This window comes from Podarcis raffonei, chromosome 1 (assembly GCF_027172205.1).
Source record: "Podarcis raffonei isolate rPodRaf1 chromosome 1, rPodRaf1.pri, whole genome shotgun sequence".
NCBI classification, from domain to species: domain Eukaryota; kingdom Metazoa; phylum Chordata; class Lepidosauria; order Squamata; family Lacertidae; genus Podarcis; species Podarcis raffonei.
This window is the reverse complement of record NC_070602.1, coordinates 44,207,326-44,232,432: the sequence shown is the minus strand read 5'-3', so window position 1 is coordinate 44,232,432 and position 25,107 is coordinate 44,207,326. Positions and strand designations below refer to the sequence as shown.

General features: G+C 41.5%; 1 protein-coding gene across 1 annotated transcript; it reads left to right on the top strand.

Moving 5' to 3' along the window:
* The first annotated feature begins 821 nt into the window (after positions 1-821).
* Positions 822-24,879, top strand: EHD4 (EH domain containing 4). The gene is made up of 6 exons (XM_053383511.1): positions 822-1,491; positions 10,625-10,801; positions 15,411-15,508; positions 17,079-17,491; positions 20,074-20,238; positions 22,058-24,879. The coding sequence occupies exons 1-6, from the start codon at positions 1,259-1,261 to the stop codon at positions 22,592-22,594; spliced, it is 1,623 nt and encodes a 540-aa protein (XP_053239486.1). The 5' UTR covers positions 822-1,258; the 3' UTR covers positions 22,595-24,879.
* The last annotated feature ends 228 nt before the right edge of the window (positions 24,880-25,107 follow it).

Below are 25,107 nucleotides of genomic sequence, written 5' to 3'. Positions count from 1 at the left end.
AGCTATAGCTTGTTTAGCTTATACCTAAATCCGGCACTGCACACAGGCATCCAGGTGGGCAAAGACAGCTGCTCATGCAAACTACAGCTGCTGCCGCCTCTCACTCACCTGTGCACTTCCCCTTTGGGTGGCATAATGGTGGGAGCTTAGCATAGGGAGCCCAATTGTCCCCTCCACCTTGAGAAGCAGACAGTGAGGAAGTAGGATAGCGCAGGAAAGTACTGTACAGAGAAGACAGGCAAGCAGTAGTAGTTGCCCCTTGTCACCATCACTGAGAATTGCCAGAGACCAAGGTTCAAATCCCTGGTCAATCATGAAGCTCACTGGTTGACCTTGGGGGCCAGTCACTGCCTCTCAGCTTAACCTACCTCACAGGGTTGTTGTGGAGATTAAATAAGGAGGGGGGGAGCCATGCACAGCACCTTGATCTCCTCCCCAATTGCTATGCCATCCAGAAAGTGAGCGCCGGAGGAGCCTGCTCCCTGTAGCAGCAGCAACAATTATTATTATTATTAAATATTTATACCCTGCCCATCTGGCAGAGTTTCCCCAGCCACTCTGGGCAGCTTCCAACACAATATTAAAATACAATAACCTATGAAACATTAAAAACTTCCCTAAACAGGGCTGCCTTCAGATGTCTTCTAAAAGTCTGGTAGTTGTTCTTCTCTTTGACATCTGGTGGGAGGGCGTTCCACAGGGCGGGTGCCACTACGGAGAAGGCCCTCTGCCTGGTTCCCTGCAGCTTTGCCTCTCGGAGTGCGGAACCGCCAGAAGGCCCTCGGCGCTGGACCTCAGCGTCCGGGCAGAATGATGGGGGTGGAGACGCTCCCTCAGGTATACTGGACCGAGGCCATTTAGGGCTTTAAAGGTCAGCACGAACACTTTGAATTGTGCTCGGAGCCCCTTGGCTTGCTCGCCTCTCCTTTCCAGTCAGCACCAGGGGGAACTGGGCTCATGGAGAAGAGCAAGATCCCTATAGTAACCTCACCATAACGTGGAGCCAAGCCCCGCCCCTCGAAAGCAGCTCTGTTGGGTGACCGAGAGAAAACTGAGTCTGAGGTGCTTCCAGCCTCCGCCCCGCCGACCGAGAGAGGCCGGCGCAGAGCGAGGGCGGAAGGCACGGAAGCGGGGAGGAAGGGCGGGGCTCGCCGTCTGCCGGCTCGGCCTTCCAGTGCGGGCAGCGGCGAGGCGAGCGAGGGGGGTGGACGGCGGCTGCGTCCTATTATTATTACTAGTGCTGCGAGAGGCGGTCGAGATGTTCAGCTGGCTGAAGCAAGGCGGGCGCCACCGGCCCGGGGAAGGCGAGGACGTGGTGGAGACGGTGACGGGCGGCCTGAAGGAGCTTTACGCGAAGAAGCTGCTGCCGCTGGAGGAGCACTACCACTTCCACGAGTTCCACTCGCCCGCGCTGGAGCCCGCCGACTTCGAGAACAAGCCCATGGTGCTCCTCGTGGGCCAGTACAGCACCGGCAAGACCACTTTCATCCGGTAGGTCCGGCACGCGCGCGCTCGCCGCCTGGGGGAAACGCCTCCCGGCCTCGCCAGGCGGCGAAGGGCGCGTCAGCTCAGGCGCGCACGTCTCCCTTCTGGCCCAAACTGGCCCATCTCTCCCTCTGTGAAGCCCCAGGCGCCTCCTGCTTCTTCTCCTTCTCCTCCTCCTTGTTATTAGTCTAAAGGTGATAAATATATATATGTGTGTGTGTACATGGAGGTCTTCTTATAAGGTCCGCCACATGCCTTGGCTGGGCTCCTGTGCCTGCAACCACAAGGGGGAAATCTTTCAGCTGCTCGGTGTCTCCTTGACCTGCCTTTGGAAGTGCAGGAGGGGTGAGGCAACCCTCTTGTCATTTCTGAGCAAGTAACTCAAATATGACTAACTCCCAGGAAATGGCCCCACAGTCGTTTGAAAAAGTGACACCTGCCAAAGTTTGTTATATTGTCCTTTATATTTATAGCCTCTCTTTCCTCCAAAGAGCTCAAGGTGGCCTTCACCATCTGTCCTCACAAGTCCTCTACTGTAAAGTAGGTTATGGCGAAAGGAGGTGACTCACCCAAGGAAACTCGAGAGGATTTCGTGGTCAAGTGGGAATTTAAACCTGGGCCTAGTTGAACCATTGCACCTTGCCTATTAGTTCCAAAAATGATTAGCAAGTTTGGGTTGTAGGGGTTTTTTGTTTGTTCCTTTGCTGTGGGGTCCACTTGATTACTGTTATCCACCGCTGTCATAAAAGTGGGGAGAAAAAAAGTAAGCACCCTGTGAATGGTGCTTGTATGTATATTGCCACATTTTGGAAATGTTTAGATACGTTTTTGTTTTATAGCGGTATTTTTAATCTCTTCAGTGGTTGCTGAGCCCCTTTGGAAGGAAGGGCAGGATGAAAATTCAGTAAACATTGATAACATCCTTGGATCAGTCATGATTTGGAAGGCATGGGGTTATAAACCCCAATGTATGTATGCTGTTGAGGGACGCGGGTGGCGCTGTGGGTTAAACCACAGAGCCTAGGACTTGCCGATCAGAAGGTTGGCGGTTCGAATCCCCGCGATGGGGTGAGCTCCCATTGCTCGGTCCCTGCTCCTGCCAACCTAGCAGTTTGAAAGCACGTCAAAGTGCAAGTAGATAAACAGGTACCGCTCCGGCAGGAAGGTAAACGGCGTTTCCGTGCGCTGCTCTGGTTTGCCAGAAGCGGCTTAGTCATGCTGGCCACATGACCCGGAAGCTGTACGCCAGCTCCCTCGGCCAGTAAAGCGAGATGAGCGCCACAACCCCAGAGTCGGTCATGACTGGACCTAATGGTCAGGGGTCCCTTTACCTTTACCTTTTATGTATGCTGTTAACTATGATAGCAAATACTTGAACTGGCCATAAGATGTGGAGGTTTGGTGAATTTCAAAAGAAGGGTCTGTAGTAGCGAATGGTGATGGGTTCTCTTGTTTGTCCCAGCCAGCCTAACTGGGCACATAGGTGAACTTGAGAGGCATTCCGCTGCCTTGTTGTGAATGTGTTGACGATTGTATCTGTGTGGATATGCCTCCCTTTTGGGGCAGTGTGTTGAACTAGGATAAGCTTCAGTGTTCTGTCTGTTCTATTGTTAGGGTCTTGCTGGGTAACTACCATATTCTATCTGTCTGAGTGAACAGCACAGGCCAGCCCACTAATATTTTTAATGCTTGGTAATCCAAGTATAATTCGTCTTTCCAAATAACCTGTAAGATAATGTTCCCATTCTGCAGACTAAGAGTTCAGGTTGAGAGTATATGGGCTGTACTAGCTCTTATTGCTAAACAGTGGCAGTACTTAATCCAGTCTGTGCCTCCTCACAAATTGGGCATCTTCCCTTGCCATCTATTATGTATTGTGGTGTTTTTTTTCAGTAGTATGCTGAACTGGATCTCTGCTTTGATTCAGTTTGCATAGCAGAGCTGTACTTTTCTTTTTGTCATGACATGTAGGGATTCTGGAACCAAACTAGTCCCGCTTCACAGATACTTGCATACCAAATATTCCATAACAGCTGATGCTGTGTAATCTCTAATTTTCCTAGATATTAATCCTGTTAGTGTTCTCCCTTGCTGTAGTGAATATTCACTGCACACATTCCCTCTGCTTTAGTCCCACATAGCTCATTGGGCTCTTTTTTGGTGCATGTACATGGAAACTAGTCTACTGCACAAAAGTAGAATTCAGATACATTTTCTCTTCCAGCTTTGCTTCTGGCCCTGCCCACCAACAGTTTACAAGCTCTGGAAGGTTGCACAGAAGGGATTGTTTCACATTGGCTGAAAAAGAGCCCCAATGTGTGTAATAACCAATGCAAGATACATTGTCATAGTTCAAGGACATATTCTAGCCAGGTAAATCCACTCAAGAAGGGTGTGAAATAGGGTCAGTGAGGGAGAATCTCAGAGGCTAGAGAAAGAGACCTGGAAGGTCACATTTGGTTCCCATGCTTGAGGCTTCTCATCCCTTGGTTGGTACGTCAGAGTGTAGCCCTTTCAGCATTTTACCTTTCTGACATCTCATTGTCCAGTTATCCTGAGCTTTAATATTTACCTTCACAAAGTCAGTGCTACACCCCATAGGTAAATATCCCAGGAAGTTTTTCTTAATAGGCTTTAACTTGCAAAAAAAAAATTCCACTTGCAAATGTCATCTAGAGGAGAAGATGTGTTAGTATTTTGTCTTGTGACAATAGCACATGCATTACTAACAAATGATGTGGACTTTAGTCATGCCATTATAAATTAGTTAGGCTTTAAGGTACCACAAAACTTTCCAATTTTACTTTCAACACCTAAGGGCAATTAGATGTAAAGATGTTGAAGGAAAGGGAGGTGGTTAAGGAAAATAGTGACCTTGAGGTTGTAGGTGCTGTTGTGATGGATACAATAAGGAATGCCTACTGCTGTGCAGAAGAGTGTACAATATTGATGACTGAAATTATGTAACACAGGATTTTTTTAAAGTGTCCTTTAAACCACATCTTTGAATTTCTTTACATTCCAAAGCTGTACAGTACACTTGCAGTAACAGCTTTCCTGACTTCAGACCACAAAGATGATTCTGCCATTGTGTTTTTCTACTATAGCTGTGTTTTCAGTGTTTGCCTAGACAGCTTTGAAACAAATATCAAATTTTAATTCAAAACCCTAATAACTAGGTTATTTTACAGACGGAACTTAAAATTCATGTAGAACAAATAATTTTATTTCTGGGAAATTCCCTTCCTTCCTTTTTACTTTTCCTTGTACAGGAAAAACACAACTGTATATGTAACAATGTGTATATGTTACACATTACATTGTATATGCATTATACTATACATTACTTAGTTGCATTCTTCTTTCATTTATCAACACACTGCTCAGACTTGTAACTTGTCTGAAATGTTCACTTTAAATTATTGCAAAGGTAACTGTAGGCATTAATGGAATAAGATTTTGACTAAAGTATTACTTTTATTAACAATTTGTTTATAAGACATTTTTGAATTATATAGAATGCCAATTTGCCTTACTAGTTTGCAAACAAGTAGACATTTCTTTCATAAAGTGTTTTCTTTTTAACAAATATTCGCATCAAACAAAAGTACAATGTAATTTGTCTTTATTGTAAAGCTATACAAGTAACAGTTGTTAAGCTATCTAGTGCCACAGGATATATGTGAATATTTGGAAAATCTAGACACTCCACTCTGTTCTCTTCTAAAAATCCTTTTTGGGTATTTTGACCATTCTTATTTGTTCACTTTTTCATGGTCAGCTAAGGTAAATGATACACAGAGCATGTAGCACCTGTTGTTTCTGAAAATGACTTAGATGGTTTGTATGTAGGTGGGGCATTGAACAACCAGTCAGCCTTCAAAACAACAAAAAAGCATTGTTCAGAAGCAGCAAACTCTTTAATGGCCAATTAGAAGCCTGGAGAAACAAAATTGTTCTAACCTGGCACCTGAAGGTTACTGGGTTATGCGCCAGGTAACTGAGATTAAGAATCTGATATGCCACCACCAGAAATACCTTATCCCTTGTAGTTGCTCACCTCTTCTCTCCTCACTCCCTGATTGTACAGAGAAAGGTTAGTTTGTGAACCAGACAGTACATGTGTGGGTTGATTGTGGCTATGCTTCTACCAGAAGGCATAATCACATAAATATTTTCTGGTTTGTTGCATGCACTTTCCAGTTTATGGTATTTCTCCTCCGTGATTTCATGTACATAAAATGTGGAGAAATGAGTATGAAACAGTTTACTCTCTTTGACCTTTTTAGTCTGATTGTGAGGCAGAACAGAGAGTGCACATATTTTGCTGTACTGCTGAGATTTCATGCGCTCCTTAACCTCCTCACTTTCTATTCCTCCTTACTGGTTTCAAATGCCATGCGTTTTATTTCAAACAAGATTTCTACTCTTCAGCAAATCTAGTACCACAGGACTGGCCTTTTCTTTTCTTTTTTTCTTTTTTGCTTCTAAGTAAAAAATAGTTTTTAGCCTGGTAATTCAGGGTGGAGTGCTCATAACAGAGGAAAGAGATCAGCCCTGATGCTCTGCACTGCCCATCAGAACAATTTATGGATTCAACTCACCTCATCCTAGAAGCCCAGCAGTGCAAGTGAAGCATTTCCATATTGCTGAAGCAAGTATGCTTCAGACTGGTTGTTTTCAAATATTTCCCTTCAGGATAAACTTTCCATAGTGGGCTGCAGAACCTCTGCCTGCCTGCCTGTCTGTGATGGAACCTCTGTGTATTAGAAATCATAGAATCATAGAGTTGGAAGAGACCACAAGGGCCATCGAGTCCAACCCCCTGCCAAGCAGGAAACACCATCAGAGCACTCCTGACATATGGTTGTCAAGCCTCTGCTTAAAGACCTCCAAAGAAGGAGACTCCACCACACTCCTTGGCAGCAAATTCCACTGTCGAACAGCTCTTACTGTCAGGAAGTTCTTCCTAATGTTTAGGTGGAATCTTCTTTCTTGTAGTTTGGATCCATTGCTCCGTGTCCGCTTCTCTGGAGCAGCAGAAAACAACCTTTCTCCCTCCTCTATGTGACATCCTTTTATATATTTGAACATGGCTATCATATCACCCCTTAACCTCCTCTTCTCCAGGCTAAACATGCCCAGCTCCCTTAGCCGTTCCTCATAAGGCATCGTTTCCAGGCCTTTGACCATTTTGGTTGTCCTCCTCTGGACACGTTCCAGTTTGTCAGTGTCCTTCTTGAACTGTGGTGCCCAGAACTGGACACAGTATGCCAGGTGAGGTCTGACCAGAGCAGAATACAGTGGCACTATTACTTCCCTTGATCTAGATGCTATATGTTTTCATTGTGCAGCTTTTAATTATGAATAGTAAGATGACTGGTTAGCAACCTCTCTAGAGTGTAATGGATATGAGCAATATTTCTTATAGCTTAAAAGAGTTAGCACAAACAATAATTTAACAATTAGAATAAACCAAAGTACAAATGAAGTTAGCCTCAAGCCCTTTTGTTACATTAAGTTGTTTGTAACTAGCCATAAGAAGTTCATTTCGGTCTATTGGCTCTCTTGCCCATGTTGACCACATTCAAACAAGCTTATGACACAAAATATGATAGCTTGAATCAGCTCTTCCTCTACTTCCTGGTGTCTTTTCAGCTGTCTCTCTTTTTTATTCCTAAGGTTCTGTCTTCAGTTTCTCCTTCCCCTCCTAATTGTCACCAAGTTACCCCCGTCCCCACATCTTCCCCCACCCCCCTTCCCTCCCTTCCTCTTTTACAGCAGTCTATGTGCTTACTTTCACTTGCCCTTTTATGACTTCCTAGGAGTAGGCATTCCATGGTTGACTTATGTGGAGCACTGGTTGGGCTTAACTGGGCTTCATCATTGTCCTGTGTGAACTAACATTCCACCTGGGACACACCATCCCCTCTGCTGCGACTGAGCAAGTGCAGGAAGGCTTGTCTAGCATTACAGATTCTTCCCACTGTGGATTCCCTGATGAATTTACCCCAACATTCCCCGGAGTGGAGTTTGAAAAGTACTTCTGTGATTACCACAGCAGGGACTCAAGGATAACACTTAGCACTGCTCTAGTTTGAAGCTCAAATTGAACTGGGCTTCAGGAAAAAATTGACTCCATTGAGCTGAAAGAGGATGGGGGTGGGAATGAAATGTGAGCAGAAGACAAAGAATCAATCTTCAAATATCCTCAGGACGTCTGTTGTGTGAACTACTCTACATTTTGCAGACTATCTTAAAATAGCCTTCCTGTATATCACTCTATGCCTTTGAACTTTTGCTCCCCTGATACCTACTGGCCACATAAATTCTTGCTTTTCCTGTGTTAATAATATAACAGAGTGGAGTGGAGAAAATTCACTTTTGTCCGCTTTTATTGTACTCTGCCTGTATTTTTTATGAGCAATTTGCAAGTTGAGAAGGAAGATGGTAATGTGTGTGTGTGTGTGTGTGTGTGTGTGTGTACTTCTTAAGGCACTAGGTTCGCAAACCTCTGACATGGAGCAATTTAGTTCAAGTTAGTCCTGTGCATACTTACTTGGAAGTAAGTCCTGCTGAGTTAAATGCTATTAAATGTGTTTAGGATTGCAGCCTGAAATGCTGTATCAGAGCACAGGTCTCTCTTGTCTAGCATTCTCTCTCCAACATTGGTTAGCCATATACCTTGGGAAGTACACAGGTGGCAGAACTGTTCACACATTACAAGTGAGAGATCAACTGTTTCGAGTCCATGATGTTTTTGTTTGGTATCCCTTGGTTTATCCTAAAACTTTTAATAAAAAAAAATGGGGGGACTAATGTTTATCATGTCATATGGTGGTTAATTAATCCCATAAAGTACTTACATGAGGTGTAATGAAGGAAATGTTTCATATTCTGTATCCATTCCAAATATATCATTCCTAACCATGTACATATTTATCTATATTTTATCTATATTTATATATTTTTCTAAATGAAAAAAGACCTTTCTTGCTCGGTCTTCTTCCACAGGGAAGATTATTTATTATTAATATTATTATTATTATGTATTTATTATATCCCACATTTCTTCCAAGGACCTCAAAATGCCATAAATAGTTCTCCCTCCCACCCCATATTATTCTCACAGCAAACCTGTGAGGTAGGCTAAGAGACAGTGACTGACCCAAGGTCACCCAGTGACATTCATGGCTGAATGAGGATTTGAACCCTGGTCTCCCAGGCCTTACCTAGCCTGACATATTGTAGAATAGAACACTGAGCACTACACAACACAGGCTCCAACCCCTAAATCATTTTAGTTGCCTTTTTCTGTATCATGTCTCTTAGAAATTTGTTGACCAGAACTCTTCACAGTGTTTTAAATATGGCTGCACTACGATGCGCCATGATACATGAAATTAAATATTCATTCCCTTTCCCAATATTTGAATTTGGCTTGTTGCTATAGCACCCAGAGCTGACGTCTTAGTGAATTGCCTATTAGCACAGATAGCAAGTGAAACTGGTTGCAGTATGGTTGCCTAAATGTAGCAGGGAGGGTGGACTGCTTTTTAAAAACAAGAACAAAGTTAATAGAGCACAATTACAAGGAGCTGAAGCTTTTCTTTTATTGACAGTGTGCAACAGAAATACAGAATTTCTGTCCTGCAGCAATAAAGAATTCCTCGTATCTTCTATCCTGCCTTTATTTCCCCCCTGTGTAAAGCAGGAAATGGATAACCCAATAAAATGTTGCTAGGTAATTGTTTATGGATGTGGGTAGTGGAAAAATAATTGTCACATGGTTTATTTGAGAGCAGATTGGAAATAATGCTACTTGGCATGCCAGCTATAATTGAATTCATCTAGCTGTCAAAGTCTGTTAATTTTTCATTTATGTTACTAAAATAAGTGAATTATATCATTCAGGGAAACACTGAACAAACATAGTGATTTTTACATGTTTTCGCTTTAGGACTGGCAACCTAGGCAACTGACTAGTCCAATATTGCTATTTGTCTGCCTATTAGTTGGCCATGGTCAAATGCTCCATAAGGCAAAAATGTTGCTATGGGGGTGACAGCTGAACTTTAAACATTTCACTATACATTAGTGTCACTTCTTAGCAAAGGCAGAAGAAAGAGTGGTTTGTCACCTAACTGTGCAGCACTCAAGGGCAAACAAAGCTGAATAGAAAATAAAAATATCCACTTCTTTAAAAAAAGTTTGTTATTGCATATTGCACAATTTAAGATTAGAAAAGACCATAGGAGATTAAGACTTGGTCTGGTAATCAGGTGATCAGGAGGAAGGGTATATTGATTGACTTGCATGGAGGTTAAAAATCAGTTTAATCTGCTGGTGTTTGAAGATTTGATCCACAACCTGCTTGGCACAATTGCCTGATTCTGCTGTTTCAGGATAAAATCCAAGAGAAGAACTTGCTCAGTAAATTGCTTATATTTACTGAAATATTACATAGCATTTATATGAGATAGAAGAATATCATTGAGTTGAATCCAATTTAGTCATTGTGCGGGTGGAACAACTTTGGGATAAAAGGAAAAACAAACTTTTACTTGAGCAAAGGAACTCCCCCCCTCTCCAAATGTCACTCCAAATCTTCTCCAGAGGGTTGTGGGTGCCCCCAGAACAGATGGTGTGTGTGCATGGCATGTGAGGGTAGGAAAGGAAGTTCTATTGCATGATTGTAAGTTTCATTCACACAATAAATGAATAGTGCATAATAGTAATAGTTAATTAACTTGTTTCTGTAATCAGCCTAACTTTCAAACCTGATTGATTAAAGGGTTGTTGGCTCTTTTGTTCTTATACATAACAATTCTTTTACAAAAATCTGATCATCCAGCTAACTAACCAAATCTCTTTCATCTAGCCGTAGGGCCCAACCTTTTTTTATTTCTGTACACTTCCTTAGATTTTATTTGCAGATAATGGTGAACTTACAAGCTTGCAGCAGACAGAAGTGGAAATATAGTGGGTGACTCAGTGATGGGGACAGTTGTAGAAATCCCCATTTAGGGAGAGTTGGCTCCTGGTCTCCCCACTTACTGTTAGAAAGGTTGCCCTTCATGTTTTGTGTCTCAGTTTGTTGATTGTTTCAATTTTGGTATTCTTATTTCCCATTCCACAGGTATCTGTTGGAGCAGGATTTTCCAGGAATGAGGATTGGTCCAGAACCAACTACAGATTCCTTCATTGCTGTCATGTATGGAGACACTGAAGGGAGTGTTCCAGGGAATGCTCTTGTAGTAGACCCTAAAAAGCCGTTTCGCAAACTCAGCCGTTTCGGAAATGCATTCTTGAATAGGTAAGGAATGGTGGGTGGGAGAACAATTCTTGATGCTGTGTGCAGACTTGTTTTGTTCTTCGGGTTGAATCGCACTCAATGAATACTCCCAAGATGAATGCTTACATTACTCCAGCACTCCATTGTATGAGTTGCATGTTGGCTACAGCTATGAAGCTTTCTCCTCCCTCAGAGTATTGAATTCAATGTTTTTAAAAACAAGAAAATCCAGAAATTACAAATTATTGGGCATCATCTTAAATATGTGCCCAGCCCTCTTCCATTGATCAGATTGTCCCTGCTGTTTGCTATCTTGGGAGTAGAATATGTCTACATTCCTTAGTTTTGATTAAAATAATGGCAGGTGTGTGTCAATGGTGGACAGATGGCTGCATATTGTATATTTATTTATTTATTCCTTCACCATTTTTCTTTTCATTTGTCTCCTACCCCCATGGGAAATGTAGAAAATTAAGTGATCAAAATAGTTGTGTGTTTTTTAACAAGAAAACTTCTTTCTGTGAGACTAAATTACATTATTAGAATTGCTATGATGCACATCTAATATTAATGCTTTTAAAGCAAAAGCTCACAAAATGAATGTCCTTGTAGAGCAGGGGTGGAGAATTGAATCCATATGACAGCCTGAATCCCTAATGCCTTCCTGCCCACCTATGGGCCAGCTTTCGACAGGTGGGTGGGACCAGCATATGATGTCAGGGGTGGGGCAGGCAGACATAGCTGTGGCAAAAGGCTTCACAAGGCCAGATTGGGATCCATCTCAGACCTGATTAGGCCTGCTGGTTGGGGGTTCTCCAGCACTGCCTTAGAGCCCTGAGTAAAGACCAACACAAAGTTTGGGTGCATGCTGAAATTAATGTGTGGGTTTTTCAGAAAACAATGAGACTTCTAAGTGTAAATAAGAATTGCAGTTTTATCTAGCCCCGTGTAGTACTTTCAAGTACAATATTTAAGGGGGACCAAATGCAAACTATATTAGTGCTTAGGTTTCTTTAATGGGCACTCCTCGGATGTAACTGGGGCAAGCCTGCTCCACATTATATCTGTACCGTATTAGTAGTTGTCATTCTGTTGTTACTCTGCTGTATTCACAGTACCCCTTGTAAGTTCTGAATGGTTTCAACCATTTAAGTGGTTGAAACAGCTTCCGAGTAGTGATTTCTGGAAGAGTTTGGAAGACCTTCAAGGATGATGACTCAAAACTTTCCAAATAGTAAATGAAAACCTTTGAAAAATGAATAAATGAGCCAAGAAGAATATTATTTGGGGGTGGGAGCCATAAACTACTTCTCTCTTGGCTGTGGGTGAGCCTCACACTATGGAAAGGGCCGTGAAAATATTAGACCAACTCCCATAGCAATGACTCAGGCTTCACATGGTTTGTAGGTATTTGCTTTCTAGCTTGCCAAATTCCAGAGCTGCTCCAGATAAGACACCCTGGAAGTTTGAATGTCTAAATATGATAATTTAAGCTCTGTATCTCACTTTACCGCCATTAATCTGCTAAACGTTGGCTGCTCTCTGCAGGCATTGGTGTTTTGACTGATAAGCTACATTTTTAGTACCATGTTACTCTGTAGTCATCAGCAGGTACAGCATGACAATGAGTTCATAATGTTCTTCAGGTTTCCACCACCACCCATTGATCAAGGAGAGCCCTAAAGGGGTTCATTGGTCACCATTGTGTGTGTTTGTTTCTGGCAGCATAAGTAAGAGACTGAGAGAGCTTTATGATGAAGTATTACTGTGAGGAAGATGTTTTCCATACCTCTCTCACTCTTGACATGGAAACAGAGTTAGAGCTACAAGCTCCAATTCTGCTACCCTGGCAGGAGCAAAGCAACGCTGCTAAGTTTTGTTAGCTTTGCTTCACCCCCTCCCCAGGCCCACGCCACTGCACCCCCACCCCCAATATGTGGAACCAGTTTCTAAACTCTGGTTCTGCTTTTGTGGCATGAGCAATGGGAAAGGGAAGACAAGGGTGGGGTACATCCTGTTCTCCAAGTGTACTCACACCCCTCTTCGGCTTTGGTTGTTTTCAGTCATTCTCTGTGGGGTTTCTTCCTCTCTCGCAATGCACATAGAAACAAACATGCGTAGCTCTTTCTAATCAGATAGATGCTGTTAAACATATTGTTACACAGGGCTGCTTCTCACTTGCAAAAGGTTTGTAGAATGCTAATTTTAATAAGTCTATATCAAAACTTCAGACACCTTGCACTTATACTGCTGTATGATGTCTTTCCCACTTTTTACTTTTTTGCTGCCCTTACCCCCTTTCCTATAAATGGCTTAGCTGTATTGCACAGTGCTATCTCCTTATATCACTGCAGTTCTTGTTTTTCTTGTAAAACTTGCTCCTACTTCTTCATTGCTTGGCTTCCGGAAAATTTTAAACATTGTGTCATTGTTTAGCTGGAATAAAAGAGCTCAGTCTTCTCCTAATACTGGCTTCTTTAGCTTCTAGTAATACTCAGCTGAAGTCAAAAGGATTTTGCAGAAAATATGATAGCGCAGGAGGAAAATCACATTCTCTAGAATACATTGTAAAACTTTTTTTTCCCCCAGTTCAATCTTAAATCTGGTTTTAAAGCTCTTTTTTATACAATCTGATTTTTAAAAATCTGCAGCCCACACCATACAAAACATCAGTGATTGCTGCATCCAACTTTAGATGCAGTGAGAGGTGCATGCTAACAGGAGGGTGAGAGATTTTTGCCATGTCTTCCTCCTCCTGCTGTGGCCTGGAGCATGCTGCAAAATCTGTTCTTAAGGGTCAGCCAATCCCCCAGAACAGATTTGTGGGGTGAGTATCATTGAGAGCTGCAAGGAGGAGAAGGATTTGCAAAAACTGCCACCTCTTCTCTTCTCTTCTGTTAGCAAATATCTCTGTTTGAGCAACAGCACAAGGACAACCAATAGGATTGCACCCTAGGAATTATTTTTTTAAACGGGGAAAGCAGTATTAAAAGTGGATGAAACTAAACAGCATACGTTACTCCACCTGGTATGTTTTGCTTGCTGTGTTTTCTTAACTTGTACACCAGTGTGAAAAGACTCTCTTAACTAGGATATGGGTTAGAATTTCTCAATAGCCATGTGTGTTGTATAGTTTTTGGTCACTTTTTTCCCTTTCAAGAATGAGGAAGAAATCTTACTCTTGCTTCTCCTTCACTACTTGCTGTGGTTGGTATGTAAGAAATTGGGGTCCAGATACCCACTCCATCATGAACTGATCTGTTATTTCTCCCCCGCCTTTCCCTTAGCCCATCCCATATTTATTGTAACATTAATTCAGCACATCCAAGTCACAACTGTAACCAATGATTATTCTCTATGTGGCATGGCTCTTCCTAAAACTACATAAGTTTTGTTTTTGTACAAGGATGCTTTGATAGGAAATCCTGTATGTATTGAGATAATGTTCTCAGGAAAGAAACAAGTCCGTCTTGACAACTGATCATTTGTACTGACATTACTTGATCACAGAGAAGTGAATGTCTATAATACAGCAAGGCTTTTCTTCTTTTTGTATATTAGGAAGGTAGTTTAGAATAACACCCCTCACATATTGCAAGGTAGAGGGATGGTAAGAAGGGTTACACCCAGCCATGCAGTCAATGAGCATGAGAAGTGCCCCCTGCATTCCCCAATGTTGACATTGTAGAGTATTTCCATGTGAGGGTGGGGGAATCTCAGGATATTCGCTCTTGGAATTTTACTTTTAGAAATATGGCAACCCTACATGAAAGAGCCCTTTCTCACATGTATGGCTGAAGGGGAGGTGCTAGTCCACATGACTCCACAACCTCCTCTTGCATTCCTTTCAGAGTGGTTTCTTTCTCTGCATATATCCATAAACATATATAACTTCTTGTTGTTGTTTAGTCGTGTCCAACTCTTCGTGACCCCATGGACCAGAGCTCGCCAAGCACTCCTGTCTTCTACTGCCTCCTGCAGTTTGGTCAAAGTCATGCTGGTAGCTTCAAGAACACTATCCAACCATCTCATCCTCTGTCATCCCCTTCTCCTTGTGCCCTCCATCTTTCCCAACATCAGGGTCTTTTCCAGGGAGTCTTTTCTTCCCATGAGGTGGCCAAAGTATTGGAGCCTCAGCTTCACGATCTGTCCTTCCAGTGAGCACTCAGGGCTGATCTCCTTAAGAATGGATAGGTTTGATCTTCTTGCAGTCCATGGAACTCTCAAGAGTCTCCTCCAGCACCATAATTCAAAAGCATCAATTCTTCGGCGCTCAATCTTCTTTATGGTCCAGCTCTCACTTCCCTACATCACTACTGGGAAAACCATAGCTTTAACTATATGGACCTTTGTCAGCAAGATGATGTCTCTGCTTTTTAAGATGCTGTCTAGGTTTGTCATTGCTTTTCTCCCAAGAAGCAGGCATACATATATACATATATACATATATATATATATGTATATATATATGTATGTATATGTATATAACTTAATCTAACACAAATGTTATCTGATCTACTTAGGGGGGTCCCTCGTTTGTTGTTCAGATACAGAAAAGGATTTTCTTGCTTTTCCTAGAGGTCTGAAAACTAATATTAAAATAACTGGGCCCTTTTGTTTTTCTCTGTAGGTTCATGTGTGCTCAGTTGCCCAATCAGGTTCTGAAGAGCATTAGCATCATAGACAGCCCCGGCATTCTTTCAGGAGAGAAACAGCGAATACGCAGAGGTGAGCTTGTTGCTTTGTTTTATCTATAGTAAAATGTATGTCCCACCCTTTCCCCATCCCAGAGCGCTTATAACAAACAAAACAACATCAGGTTCTTAATTAAATAAGTAGTGCAGAAAAATAATTGCAGGGACTAGTGACCTGTTTTGCTGTACAGACTAATCCAGCTAATCTCTTGAGTGCTTGCTCTATCAGCTTGGCGACAGCATGGTCCAGTAACATTCCTGGAAGTCTCTGGTGCCTTGTTTTGAACTAATGCCTGCTGAATGGATAGGGACCAGGTTTTATTAAATCCATGTTTTACATTCTGTTGTGCATGGGCTAGTATTGCTTTCTATAAGGTGAAAACTCACAGCCCTCATCTTTATACAACTAGAGTTCATTTTTTCAAAGAGACAACAGAATATATACTGGTAGCAGGATAAAGGTCTGTTTCAATGCTTGACCTCCCTGTTATCATAGTTCCTCCTCATGGAGGCTTATTCAATGATCCAGTTCACACGTCACATTAAACCACAGTTCAAAACAAGCTGTGGTTTAATGTGCAGTGCTACTCTTCCCCAACTCCTACAGCTGCTGGTAATCAAGCCAGACTCTGGCTTGTTGTGATGTCTGAATGTGAGTTCATGGTTCATTTTTATCATCCTGACCCAACAAACCATGCCCATGGTTTATTCGGTTTTGGAGAAGCATAAGATAAAACTTGAAGTTTCTGTTCCCCTTGCATTTTTGTCCAATGCCAGTCTGGAGGATAATATTAATTTCAAAACTGAAGCAGAATCTGTTGGATTGTTAAATGCAAGGGAGCTCTTAGATGTCAACTCTGTGTGAAAGTTCACTATTTTACTTGTTGGATCAGCCTCTCTCTCTCACACACACACACACACACAGAGAGAGAGAGAGAGAGAGAGAGAGAGAAGCCTCATTTTGCTTTCCAAAATGAAAATGTTTATTTTAAAGACCACCCAGCTGCTTTCGTTGAGCACTTACATAGTTATCTTCTTCCTACCATTTCCTCTTCTTGGCTGATATCTGATTTGCCAGTGATATCATATAACGTCTCCATCTGTCAGGAAATCTCCTAATCTAGGGTTCTCTCTCTCTCTCTCTCTCTCTTTTTGTGTGTGTGTGTGTTTTAGAAGGTCTGTTTCTTAATTAACTTAAAAACAGTGACTACATTGGAAGTGATCCAGCCAAAATTAATGGCAATTAAAAAAAATAAATTCAATAGGAGAACTAGGTGCATGATAAAATATTACTTTGAACTTCTGTAATAACTGATGACAGAATTTCTGTCAGATAAAAGTTCTACATTTTGTGATTTAAAATGCCCTTTGCATCATCAAAGCTAGCATGAACCTGCAAGAAGTCTCACTGAATGTATCTAAGGTATCTTGAGTTTGCCCCCAATGCAACATCTGAACTTGCTGTTTTCCCAAGCATTTTAAAATTATGTCCAGACTCTTCTCAAAGTACCTGTGTTAGAAAATTAAAATTACTTCTAAATAATTCTAAGCACTGTCTAAGCAATTTTATACCCTCCCCTCTCTTTCCCCCCTTTCTCTTTCAGGCTATGACTTCTGTCAGGTTCTGCAGTGGTTTGCTGAGCGCGTTGATCGTATCATCCTCTTATTTGATGCCCACAAACTTGATATTTCTGACGAGTTCTCAGAAGCAATCAAAGCGTTCCGGGGTCAGGATGACAAGATCCGGGTTGTGTTGAATAAGGCTGACCAAGTAGACACCCAGCAGTTAATGAGAGTCTATGGAGCACTCATGTGGTCTTTGGGGAAAGTGATTAACACTCCAGAGGTATTGCGTGTCTACATTGGCTCTTTTTGGTCTCAGCCCCTGCAAAACTCAGAGAATCGAAAGCTGTTTGAGGTGGAAGCACAAGATCTGTTCCAGGACATCCAGAACCTACCACAAAAGGCAACAGTGAGAAAACTGAATGACCTTATCAAGAGATCACGACTTGCAAAGGTAAAATTGTGAGATAAAGCTTGACTTTCCTTGAGCACTTCTTGGTGAAGTGCCTTTTTTGTTATCTTTCCTCCTCCGCTTTCTGTGCAGCAGTGGACAGCAGTGTAAAGTCAGTTGAGCTGACAGTATTAAATCAAAGTGATTATTGTTTTACTTTTAGGGGAGGAAAGGAAACTTTCCAGACCAACAGGGACCTGTGGTCCTTAACCTATTCATAAATGACTTGGAGTTAGGGATGGACAGAAAAAGATGGCTGATGACAACAATTTTTTCAGGTTGGGATTCAAAAAGGGATTGCAGGGAACTCCAAAAGATCTCTCCAAATTGGGTGAATGAACATTAAAATGGCAAATGCTGTTTCAGTGTAAGCAGCTATAAAGTTATGCACATTGGGGCAAAAAATCCTAACCATATGTGGAGTCTGAACTGGTAGTGGTTTAGCACTAAAGAGATCTTGAAGATTTTAGTGGACACCCAGTGAAACTTCTGACCTAGTGTGCAACAGCTGTGAAAGGAAAGGACAGTTTCTCAACCCATCCTCCTTCCTCCAATCACCATCAGCCCCTCAAAAGCTCACCCAGAGAGTCTGGGGCCCTCCTGAACAATCTGGGATGGGGTGGTGGTGAGGGAATGGGAAACATTCCTTTTATAAGCATCTTTATCTTAGGATCAAAGTCCAATTTTGGACAATGCTCCCCTTCCCACCCAGTCTCATGGGGCTTGAGGGGGTGTTGTAGCTGACTGCAAGGGTGCGTGGATAAGAGGTGAAACTTTGCTTCCTTGAACTTCCTTAGCTTATCATAGAATCTAAGCCAAACTGTTAATTGTCTAAATGGCAAACTGAGTTGAAAAGGAAGTTTGAAATGACTTTAAATGGATTCCAATCAATACAGCAGTTCTTTTAGAGCACCACATTCTTTCTTTCTTTTAGTGGGTGTTTGTTTTCTTTTATAGAAAAGCAAAAGCATTATGTAGGTTCTCATTTTGATGTTGCCTTCGCCTCCTAAGCATACTCTTGAAATTCCTATCATGTTAGAATAATTGAGTAAGTCAGTTGTCAGCTCCCTATCAACTTCAGGGTCTTATCAGCCGCTCTGGTATTCCTTGTGCACAGTATGATAGGTCATATTTAAATGCTTTGAAGGCTGAAAACTTCATCTGTAAAAGCACAATGGGGGCTTTGAAGAAATGTAATTGGTTAAATGAGACAGGGGGAAATACTATTGAAAGCATTCAGCATTTGACTTCCCATACTCCTTGCACCAAAATCTTGTCATTCTATCATGGATCACATTCAGTAAGAATGTAGAAACTTGCTGGATCAGTGTCATAATTTGCATAAAAATAATATACAGACACCATGTTTTAAGCTCATTTGCACACACTTGATCAGTACATCCTAATTAGATCCTCACCTTCATTCTGTTACAGTAGCTCGCTCACTCTTGCTTGCTTGCTTTCTCTGATCTTTGCTTGGTTCTTCTCTATGTTCCTTATGTCTGTATTTGTCTGTTCTATGTAGTTAAGTGCTTAATGTTTCTGCTTCACATTGTATTAGATGGGTGATTAAGTGATGGATAGGAAGAAGGGTTGTAGGGTTTGTTCTTGCTAAAGTGAATAATCAACTAACTTTTAAAGTGATTCATTTCAATCAGTTTACTGTCCATGGTAGGTATGATACATAAATAGTAGCTTAATTTTTCATAGACAGGAACTGCTCTGCTTTCCTCATGGCATCTCTTTGTGATTGTCTTTAAATACAGAGGCAGCAAATATATAACACACACTTCTATTGTGGTTACATTCAATCCATATCATTGGCCTTGCTCACATGCCACTTTAAACCATAGTTAAACTTAAGTAAGCTATGGTCTGGCTTAGCAATACAGTGGAACCTGGGCAAACAAACCATAAGCAGAAAACTAAGAACAAACCTTGGTTACACTTGGTTGTGGTTTGTTTGGAGAAAGACAAATCACAAGCCCAGCTTTAGGGGTAACACTAAATCTGACCATGGCTTGTTTCCTGGCAGTCTAGCAGCAGCAGGGGAGGAGTGAAAGGTGTGTGGCTTTAGCCCCATGCGCAGCTAAGTTCAACTATGGTTTAAAACTGATGTCAAAACCAGACATTTTAACTGATAGATTTGTATTTTTTTGGGAGGGGGGGATGACAACTACATAGCTTAAATTCATAAAAGTTTATGAGCAAATAATATGCTTTCCCTTAAGGAGGCCCTACCTTTCTTTAACGTAGTTATTATCTGCCATCTCAGCCACCTGTATTTGCACTAAGCTGCAAAGCGACATCTCAGTAGTTTTCCTGGCTACCACTTTTTTCTCTCTTTCTTCAAGAGACAGAATGTTATAATCCCTTTTTTTTTTCTTCTTTTGGAGATGGGGAGCAGTTTTTGCAAAGCTAAAATGAGTGTGTCAATTATATGGAATGTTTTGTATTTGTGTATTTTGTACAATACAAGAAACATGAAACTGGTGTCTCTTGAGGGTTTTTCTTGTTCACATCTGTTGTGAGGTAGGAGGCGTGAAAATCACTGCTAACTTGAATCACCTGCTGTTCTGTTTTAGGTACATGCTTATATCATTAGTCACCTGAAGAAGGAAATGCCTTCAGTATTTGGAAAAGAAAATAAGAAGAAAGAACTTATCAACAAGCTACCTGAGATTTATGTTCAGTTGCAGCAACAGTACCAGATCTCACCAGGGGACTTCCCTGAAGTCAAGAAAATGCAGGTACAGTACCTCAACAGATGGATAGTTTGTTTACCTCTAATTATTTCAATCAAAAAAACTCTACCAAAAAACAACAACAGCTTTATCTATTGTATAAGGAAATCAGACACTTAATTTGTTTATTCAGTACATTTATTTCCTGCCTTTCAAGGTGTCATGCATAGTTATCCCCCACTCCTTTTTTTTAATCCTCACAGATAATAGGCAACCTTGTAGTTGAATCTGGCTCGAAATTAGGACCATGTAGAAGGCACATCAGTGGGATTACTAATAAGGCATTGCTCAAAAATGGCTGCTGTTTCAGGTTTCATAAGCCTGGACTACACATGAGCCAAGCTACACATGATGCTGAGTTGCATATAGTTTTTTGCCTTGAAGTGGGATATTTTACTTTACAAATCTATCTTGGGGTGGTGGTATCTTTATGTGAAAAAGAAGTTCTGTGCAGAGGGAAGGTGGGAAAGGCTTTAAAAGCTCCCATCTCCAGTGTTTTTCCCCCTGGGATATCAAGAGGTAGTGGGGGAAATCAAAACCCTGTAGGTGCAGATACCAGTACTCCCTCCCTGGGGGACTTTGGGGGAAAGAGCTACTGAAAGGGTAAGGGGTCAAAAGCCCCATTCCCCATACTGGTCTTCTACTTGATATTGTAGCCTCTGCAGCTGCATTTGGTGGTGTTGGGGCTTATGGCAGAACTTCCAAGTTTGGCGTTGAAAGGTATGTAGATTATGAGAATGTCACCAGAAAGTTAGTCATATCTCTGTTTCTCTTCAAGTTGCTCAATACCCTTCTGAAACAGAGAACAGCTGAGACAATTGAGAAATGAGTTGCTAACTGAAACTGTCACTCCATGAACAAACAAAAAAAGATGTATCTTTAAGAATATCATCCAGTAATTAAGGCTGACTACACAGCCATTGTTGTGGCTGTATTGTGGTAAGCTGAATTTTTTGCAGGCTGTCCCAGAGTGGCAAGATTCTCTCTGGATTCACATGCAGGCACCTCTTCAGATCATAATTTGGCCACAAACTGGAAGCCATTTGAAATGTGTGTTATGACAACCTGTGACTTTCACTAGATAATTCCAGTGTGTCAGAACTGCCTGGAAACATCAATTTAGGGTGATTTTGTTATGCAAGAACAGCCCTAAGAGAGCCTCTTTTGTAAAGTAAATAGATAAGTAGGGGTGCAATATAAGAACAGCCCTGCTGGATCAGACCAAAGGTCCATCCTAGCCCCAATTTCCTGTGCTCACAGTGATCAAGCAACTGCCTATGGGAAGCCTACAAGGAAGGCATGAGTATAATAGCACTATCTGCTTATGATCCCCAGGATAATATTTAGAGGCATCTTGTCTTGGTTCTGGGAGTAGTCCATGGATGGCCATCATGACTAGTAGCCATTGATAACCTGAGCCTTTATGAATTTATCTAGTCCCCTTTTAAAGCTTCCCAAGTTTGTTGCCATCTCCACATCTTGCACAAGCAAATTCCATAGTTTATCTGTGTCTTTGCTGGTACAGGGTAAACGTTTGTAAGTACACGGTCTTACTGTCAACACTCTGTTGTTTCTCTTCAAGTACCTTGGCTTCCTTCTATCTAAAGCATTTCACAGAACTATATTTTTGTGTTGTTTTTCTATGGTGCAGCCAGGGTAAATATAAACATGGACATAGCTTCCTAAACTATTCGTATTGAAGGCTTCTTTCATGCAACATTCATTCTGGAATCATCCTTATTCACACTTGGCAGATGCCAAGAATTTTATCAAGGAATTGTTGAACAGTGTTCTTACTTGCAATCACTGTTTTTCCATTTCACAGGAGCAGCTGGAGAAATACGACTTCACCAAATTCCATTCTCTGAAGCCAAAGCTGATTGAAGCTGTGGATAATATGCTGGCAAACAAAGTTGCCTACCTCATGACTCTGGTGAGCCAGGAAGAGCGTAACACGCCTGCGCAGAAGGTTCAAGGTGGGGCATTTGATGGCACCACAGTAGGACCATTTGACCAGGGCTACGGGGAAGGTGCCAAGGAAGGAGCCGACGAGGAGGAGTGGATTGTTGCCAAAGATAAACCTATATATGATGAAATCTTTTACACTCTCTCGCCAGTCAATGGTAGAGTCTCTGGGGCCAATGCAAAGAAGGAAATGTTGACCTCCAAACTGCCCAACAGTGTCCTGGGAAAAATCTGGAAGCTTGCTGACTGTGATAACGATGGCATGTTGGATGAGGAGGAATTTGCATTAGCAAAGCATCTTATCAAGATAAAACTGGAGGGATATGAACTCCCCAGTAGCTTGCCTATCCATCTGGTACCTCCATCGCATAGAAAACCTTTGCGTGGGGCACAGTGATAAACGCATTCTAAAATTAAAGTTCAGTACCTGTTACAGTTAAAGATTGTATAACACACTTGAAGGTAGGGTTCTTGTCAAGCATTTTAGGGCCACTTCAAACACTGAATCTGTCCTATATGGGTACCACTTGCACACGAAAAAGCACAGAAGCTATCATGTACCTCATGCACTGGGGAGCGATGCTTAGTGGCAGTTTTCTGATATGTGTGTTTGGGCAGCATGTATATCTTGTAAAATAAACACATGTATAGTCATGGCATGTGTCATGACAGGCTCCATATGCTTTCTGTCATTTGAAGTGGCCCTCATGTAGATGCTGCATTCCGTGCACATTACAGGAACTAGTAACATAGCACAGGGATAAACCTATGTTAATAGATCTGAAGGCCCCCCAGTAAAAGGACAGCAGGGGGAGTGTTTCTTACAAGTGCCTTTGAAAATTACCTTCTGGTTTTTGTGGGTAAGGTTTTTGACATTTTTTCCACTGTGTTTACAATCAAAATACTAAACTGGGATTGAGCAGATATAAAAATAGTTGCAACTATATACTAAACAATACTTTGATAACACAGTGCAAAACTACCTTTATTCTTCAAAAGGAAATCTAACATTTTACACTTCCAAGGAGGCAGGAATTTGTTCACTAATGATACTTGAAAAGAAAATCCACCTTCTGCAATTCCATTTAGAGATTGTAAGAATGCGCTTCAGTTTTTTTTGTTTTAGCCAAAAATTAAAGGCCTGTCTTGGACTAGGCTTCTTTACAAAGTTGTATTTGTTTGGGGAAGGAGAAAAGGGGAACGTATGCATGGAAAGAGCTTTCATAAGAATATGTAATTGTATTTAGAAAATCAACAAATTACTATATTTGAAAGTTATATATATTTAAATTGACATTTTAAAAATCTTACAGCTCTTTAGCTACTATAGATGTTATCACTGTTGTCTCTGTATAAGTAGAATATATATGAAGAGCCCTGCTGGATCAGGCCAAGGGTCCAACAGTGGAACCCACTGTCAGGACTTGAAGGCAATAGTCTCCGCATTGTTTACCTTCACATCTGCTAGCTGGAGGTGTGCTGTTCCTAAACATGGAGGTTATTTTTTAGCATCATGCCTACTAGATAGAACTAGTCTCTATTTATCTTAGGCATTTTTCAAGCTATCAAATACAGAGGCCTTTGCCACATCTTGTGGAAGTGAATTCCATAAGTTTATTTTTGTTGTAATACTGTGAAGCCCCTGGTAGTTGGTTGGTTGTTTTTTTAAGAAAAAGAATAATGTGCATTATATACAAATATTGACACCTCTGTTCACTGCAATGATGATTTGCAAAAGTCCATTTGGAGGGCTTAATCCCAAAGTACGACTTTGCTGAAAACACACCTACGTACGTGACAGAGCTACTTTGCAGAATATATATATATGCTTGTGTCAGTGGAGAGTGAGGTGACTTAAATTAGTTGATTATAGTTTGCACAGGTTAAAGTAGTTTGATCTACTAATTCTAAGGCTTTATTTTGAACATCCACAGGAAACCTTCCTGTATATTCTAACCTACAAAGTGTTATTTTCACTTCTTTCATTTATGGACCGCCACTAGATTATGACTGCCTCGTGGCATGAAACCTGTACAGTGAATGCGTCATGGGAGGGCTACAGCAGTCTAGCCAAAAGGCCTGTAGGTGTCCTTTCATGAAAGACAGAGCAAATGAGTCAGTTTCTCATGTTGCATCAGCAAAGTACTATTAATTGACTTAATCACTTATGCTATCACCTGTGGACTCAGTCTGAGCAACAAATGATGTCACCCAGAAATCTCCACACTTTATATGAAACTGCCTTATACATATTACTGGTCCATCTGTCTTAGTATTATCTACTGTTATCTATTCTGGCACTCCAGGGTCTGGGGCAGGGTCTTTCCCAAACTAGTAACTTCAGATCTTTCTAAACTGAGTTGTCAGGGATTAAACTTTGGACCTGCTTGAAAAGCAGAAGGCCCCTTCACAGTTTATGTGTTGTGTGGAGATCAGCCTATCCCTATACAGTAGCTGAGAAACTTAAGACTGATGTAATCATCATCTTAGTGCATCCTGTTAATGCTATAGTTCAGTGAGAAATCAATTAACAAACTAACAGCTCTATTCCTACTGTTACTAGGCTTGTGTGTATTTGTTTACAGGCACAGACATCACTCGGGGTAAGTAGCATAGGCTAACTTAGTGTTCTTGCTTTCTGAGGCTTATGGTTTTCAAAATAGTTGATTATTATTTTTTTGGCCAGGATTGTGATTGGATAGGGGAAAGAATGGGGAGGGTTATGGGGGAGGGGGGGAAGGAAGGAAAGAAGACAAATGAGTCAAGAGGCCAGACGTTTGTTTATGTTTTTGTTGCACCTTGAATCTTTACCTGCTCCTTTGTGTTTATTTCTTTGACAATGCTTTATTACCTTTTCAAAATAAAACTGAAGTCACTGGGTGCTAGCAGATAAGATACTGCAAGATCATA

Coding starts and splice junctions, on each gene's coding strand:
- EHD4 (XM_053383511.1), top strand. CDS start 1,259: ATGTTCAGCTGGCTGAAGCAAGGCGGGCGCCACCGGCCCGGGGAAGGC. Junction 1,492..10,624: donor GGCAAGACCACTTTCATCCG/GTAGGTCCGGCA, acceptor CCCATTCCACAG/GTATCTGTTGGAGCAGGATT. Junction 20,239..22,057: donor CTGAAGTCAAGAAAATGCAG/GTACAGTACCTC, acceptor TCCATTTCACAG/GAGCAGCTGGAGAAATACGA.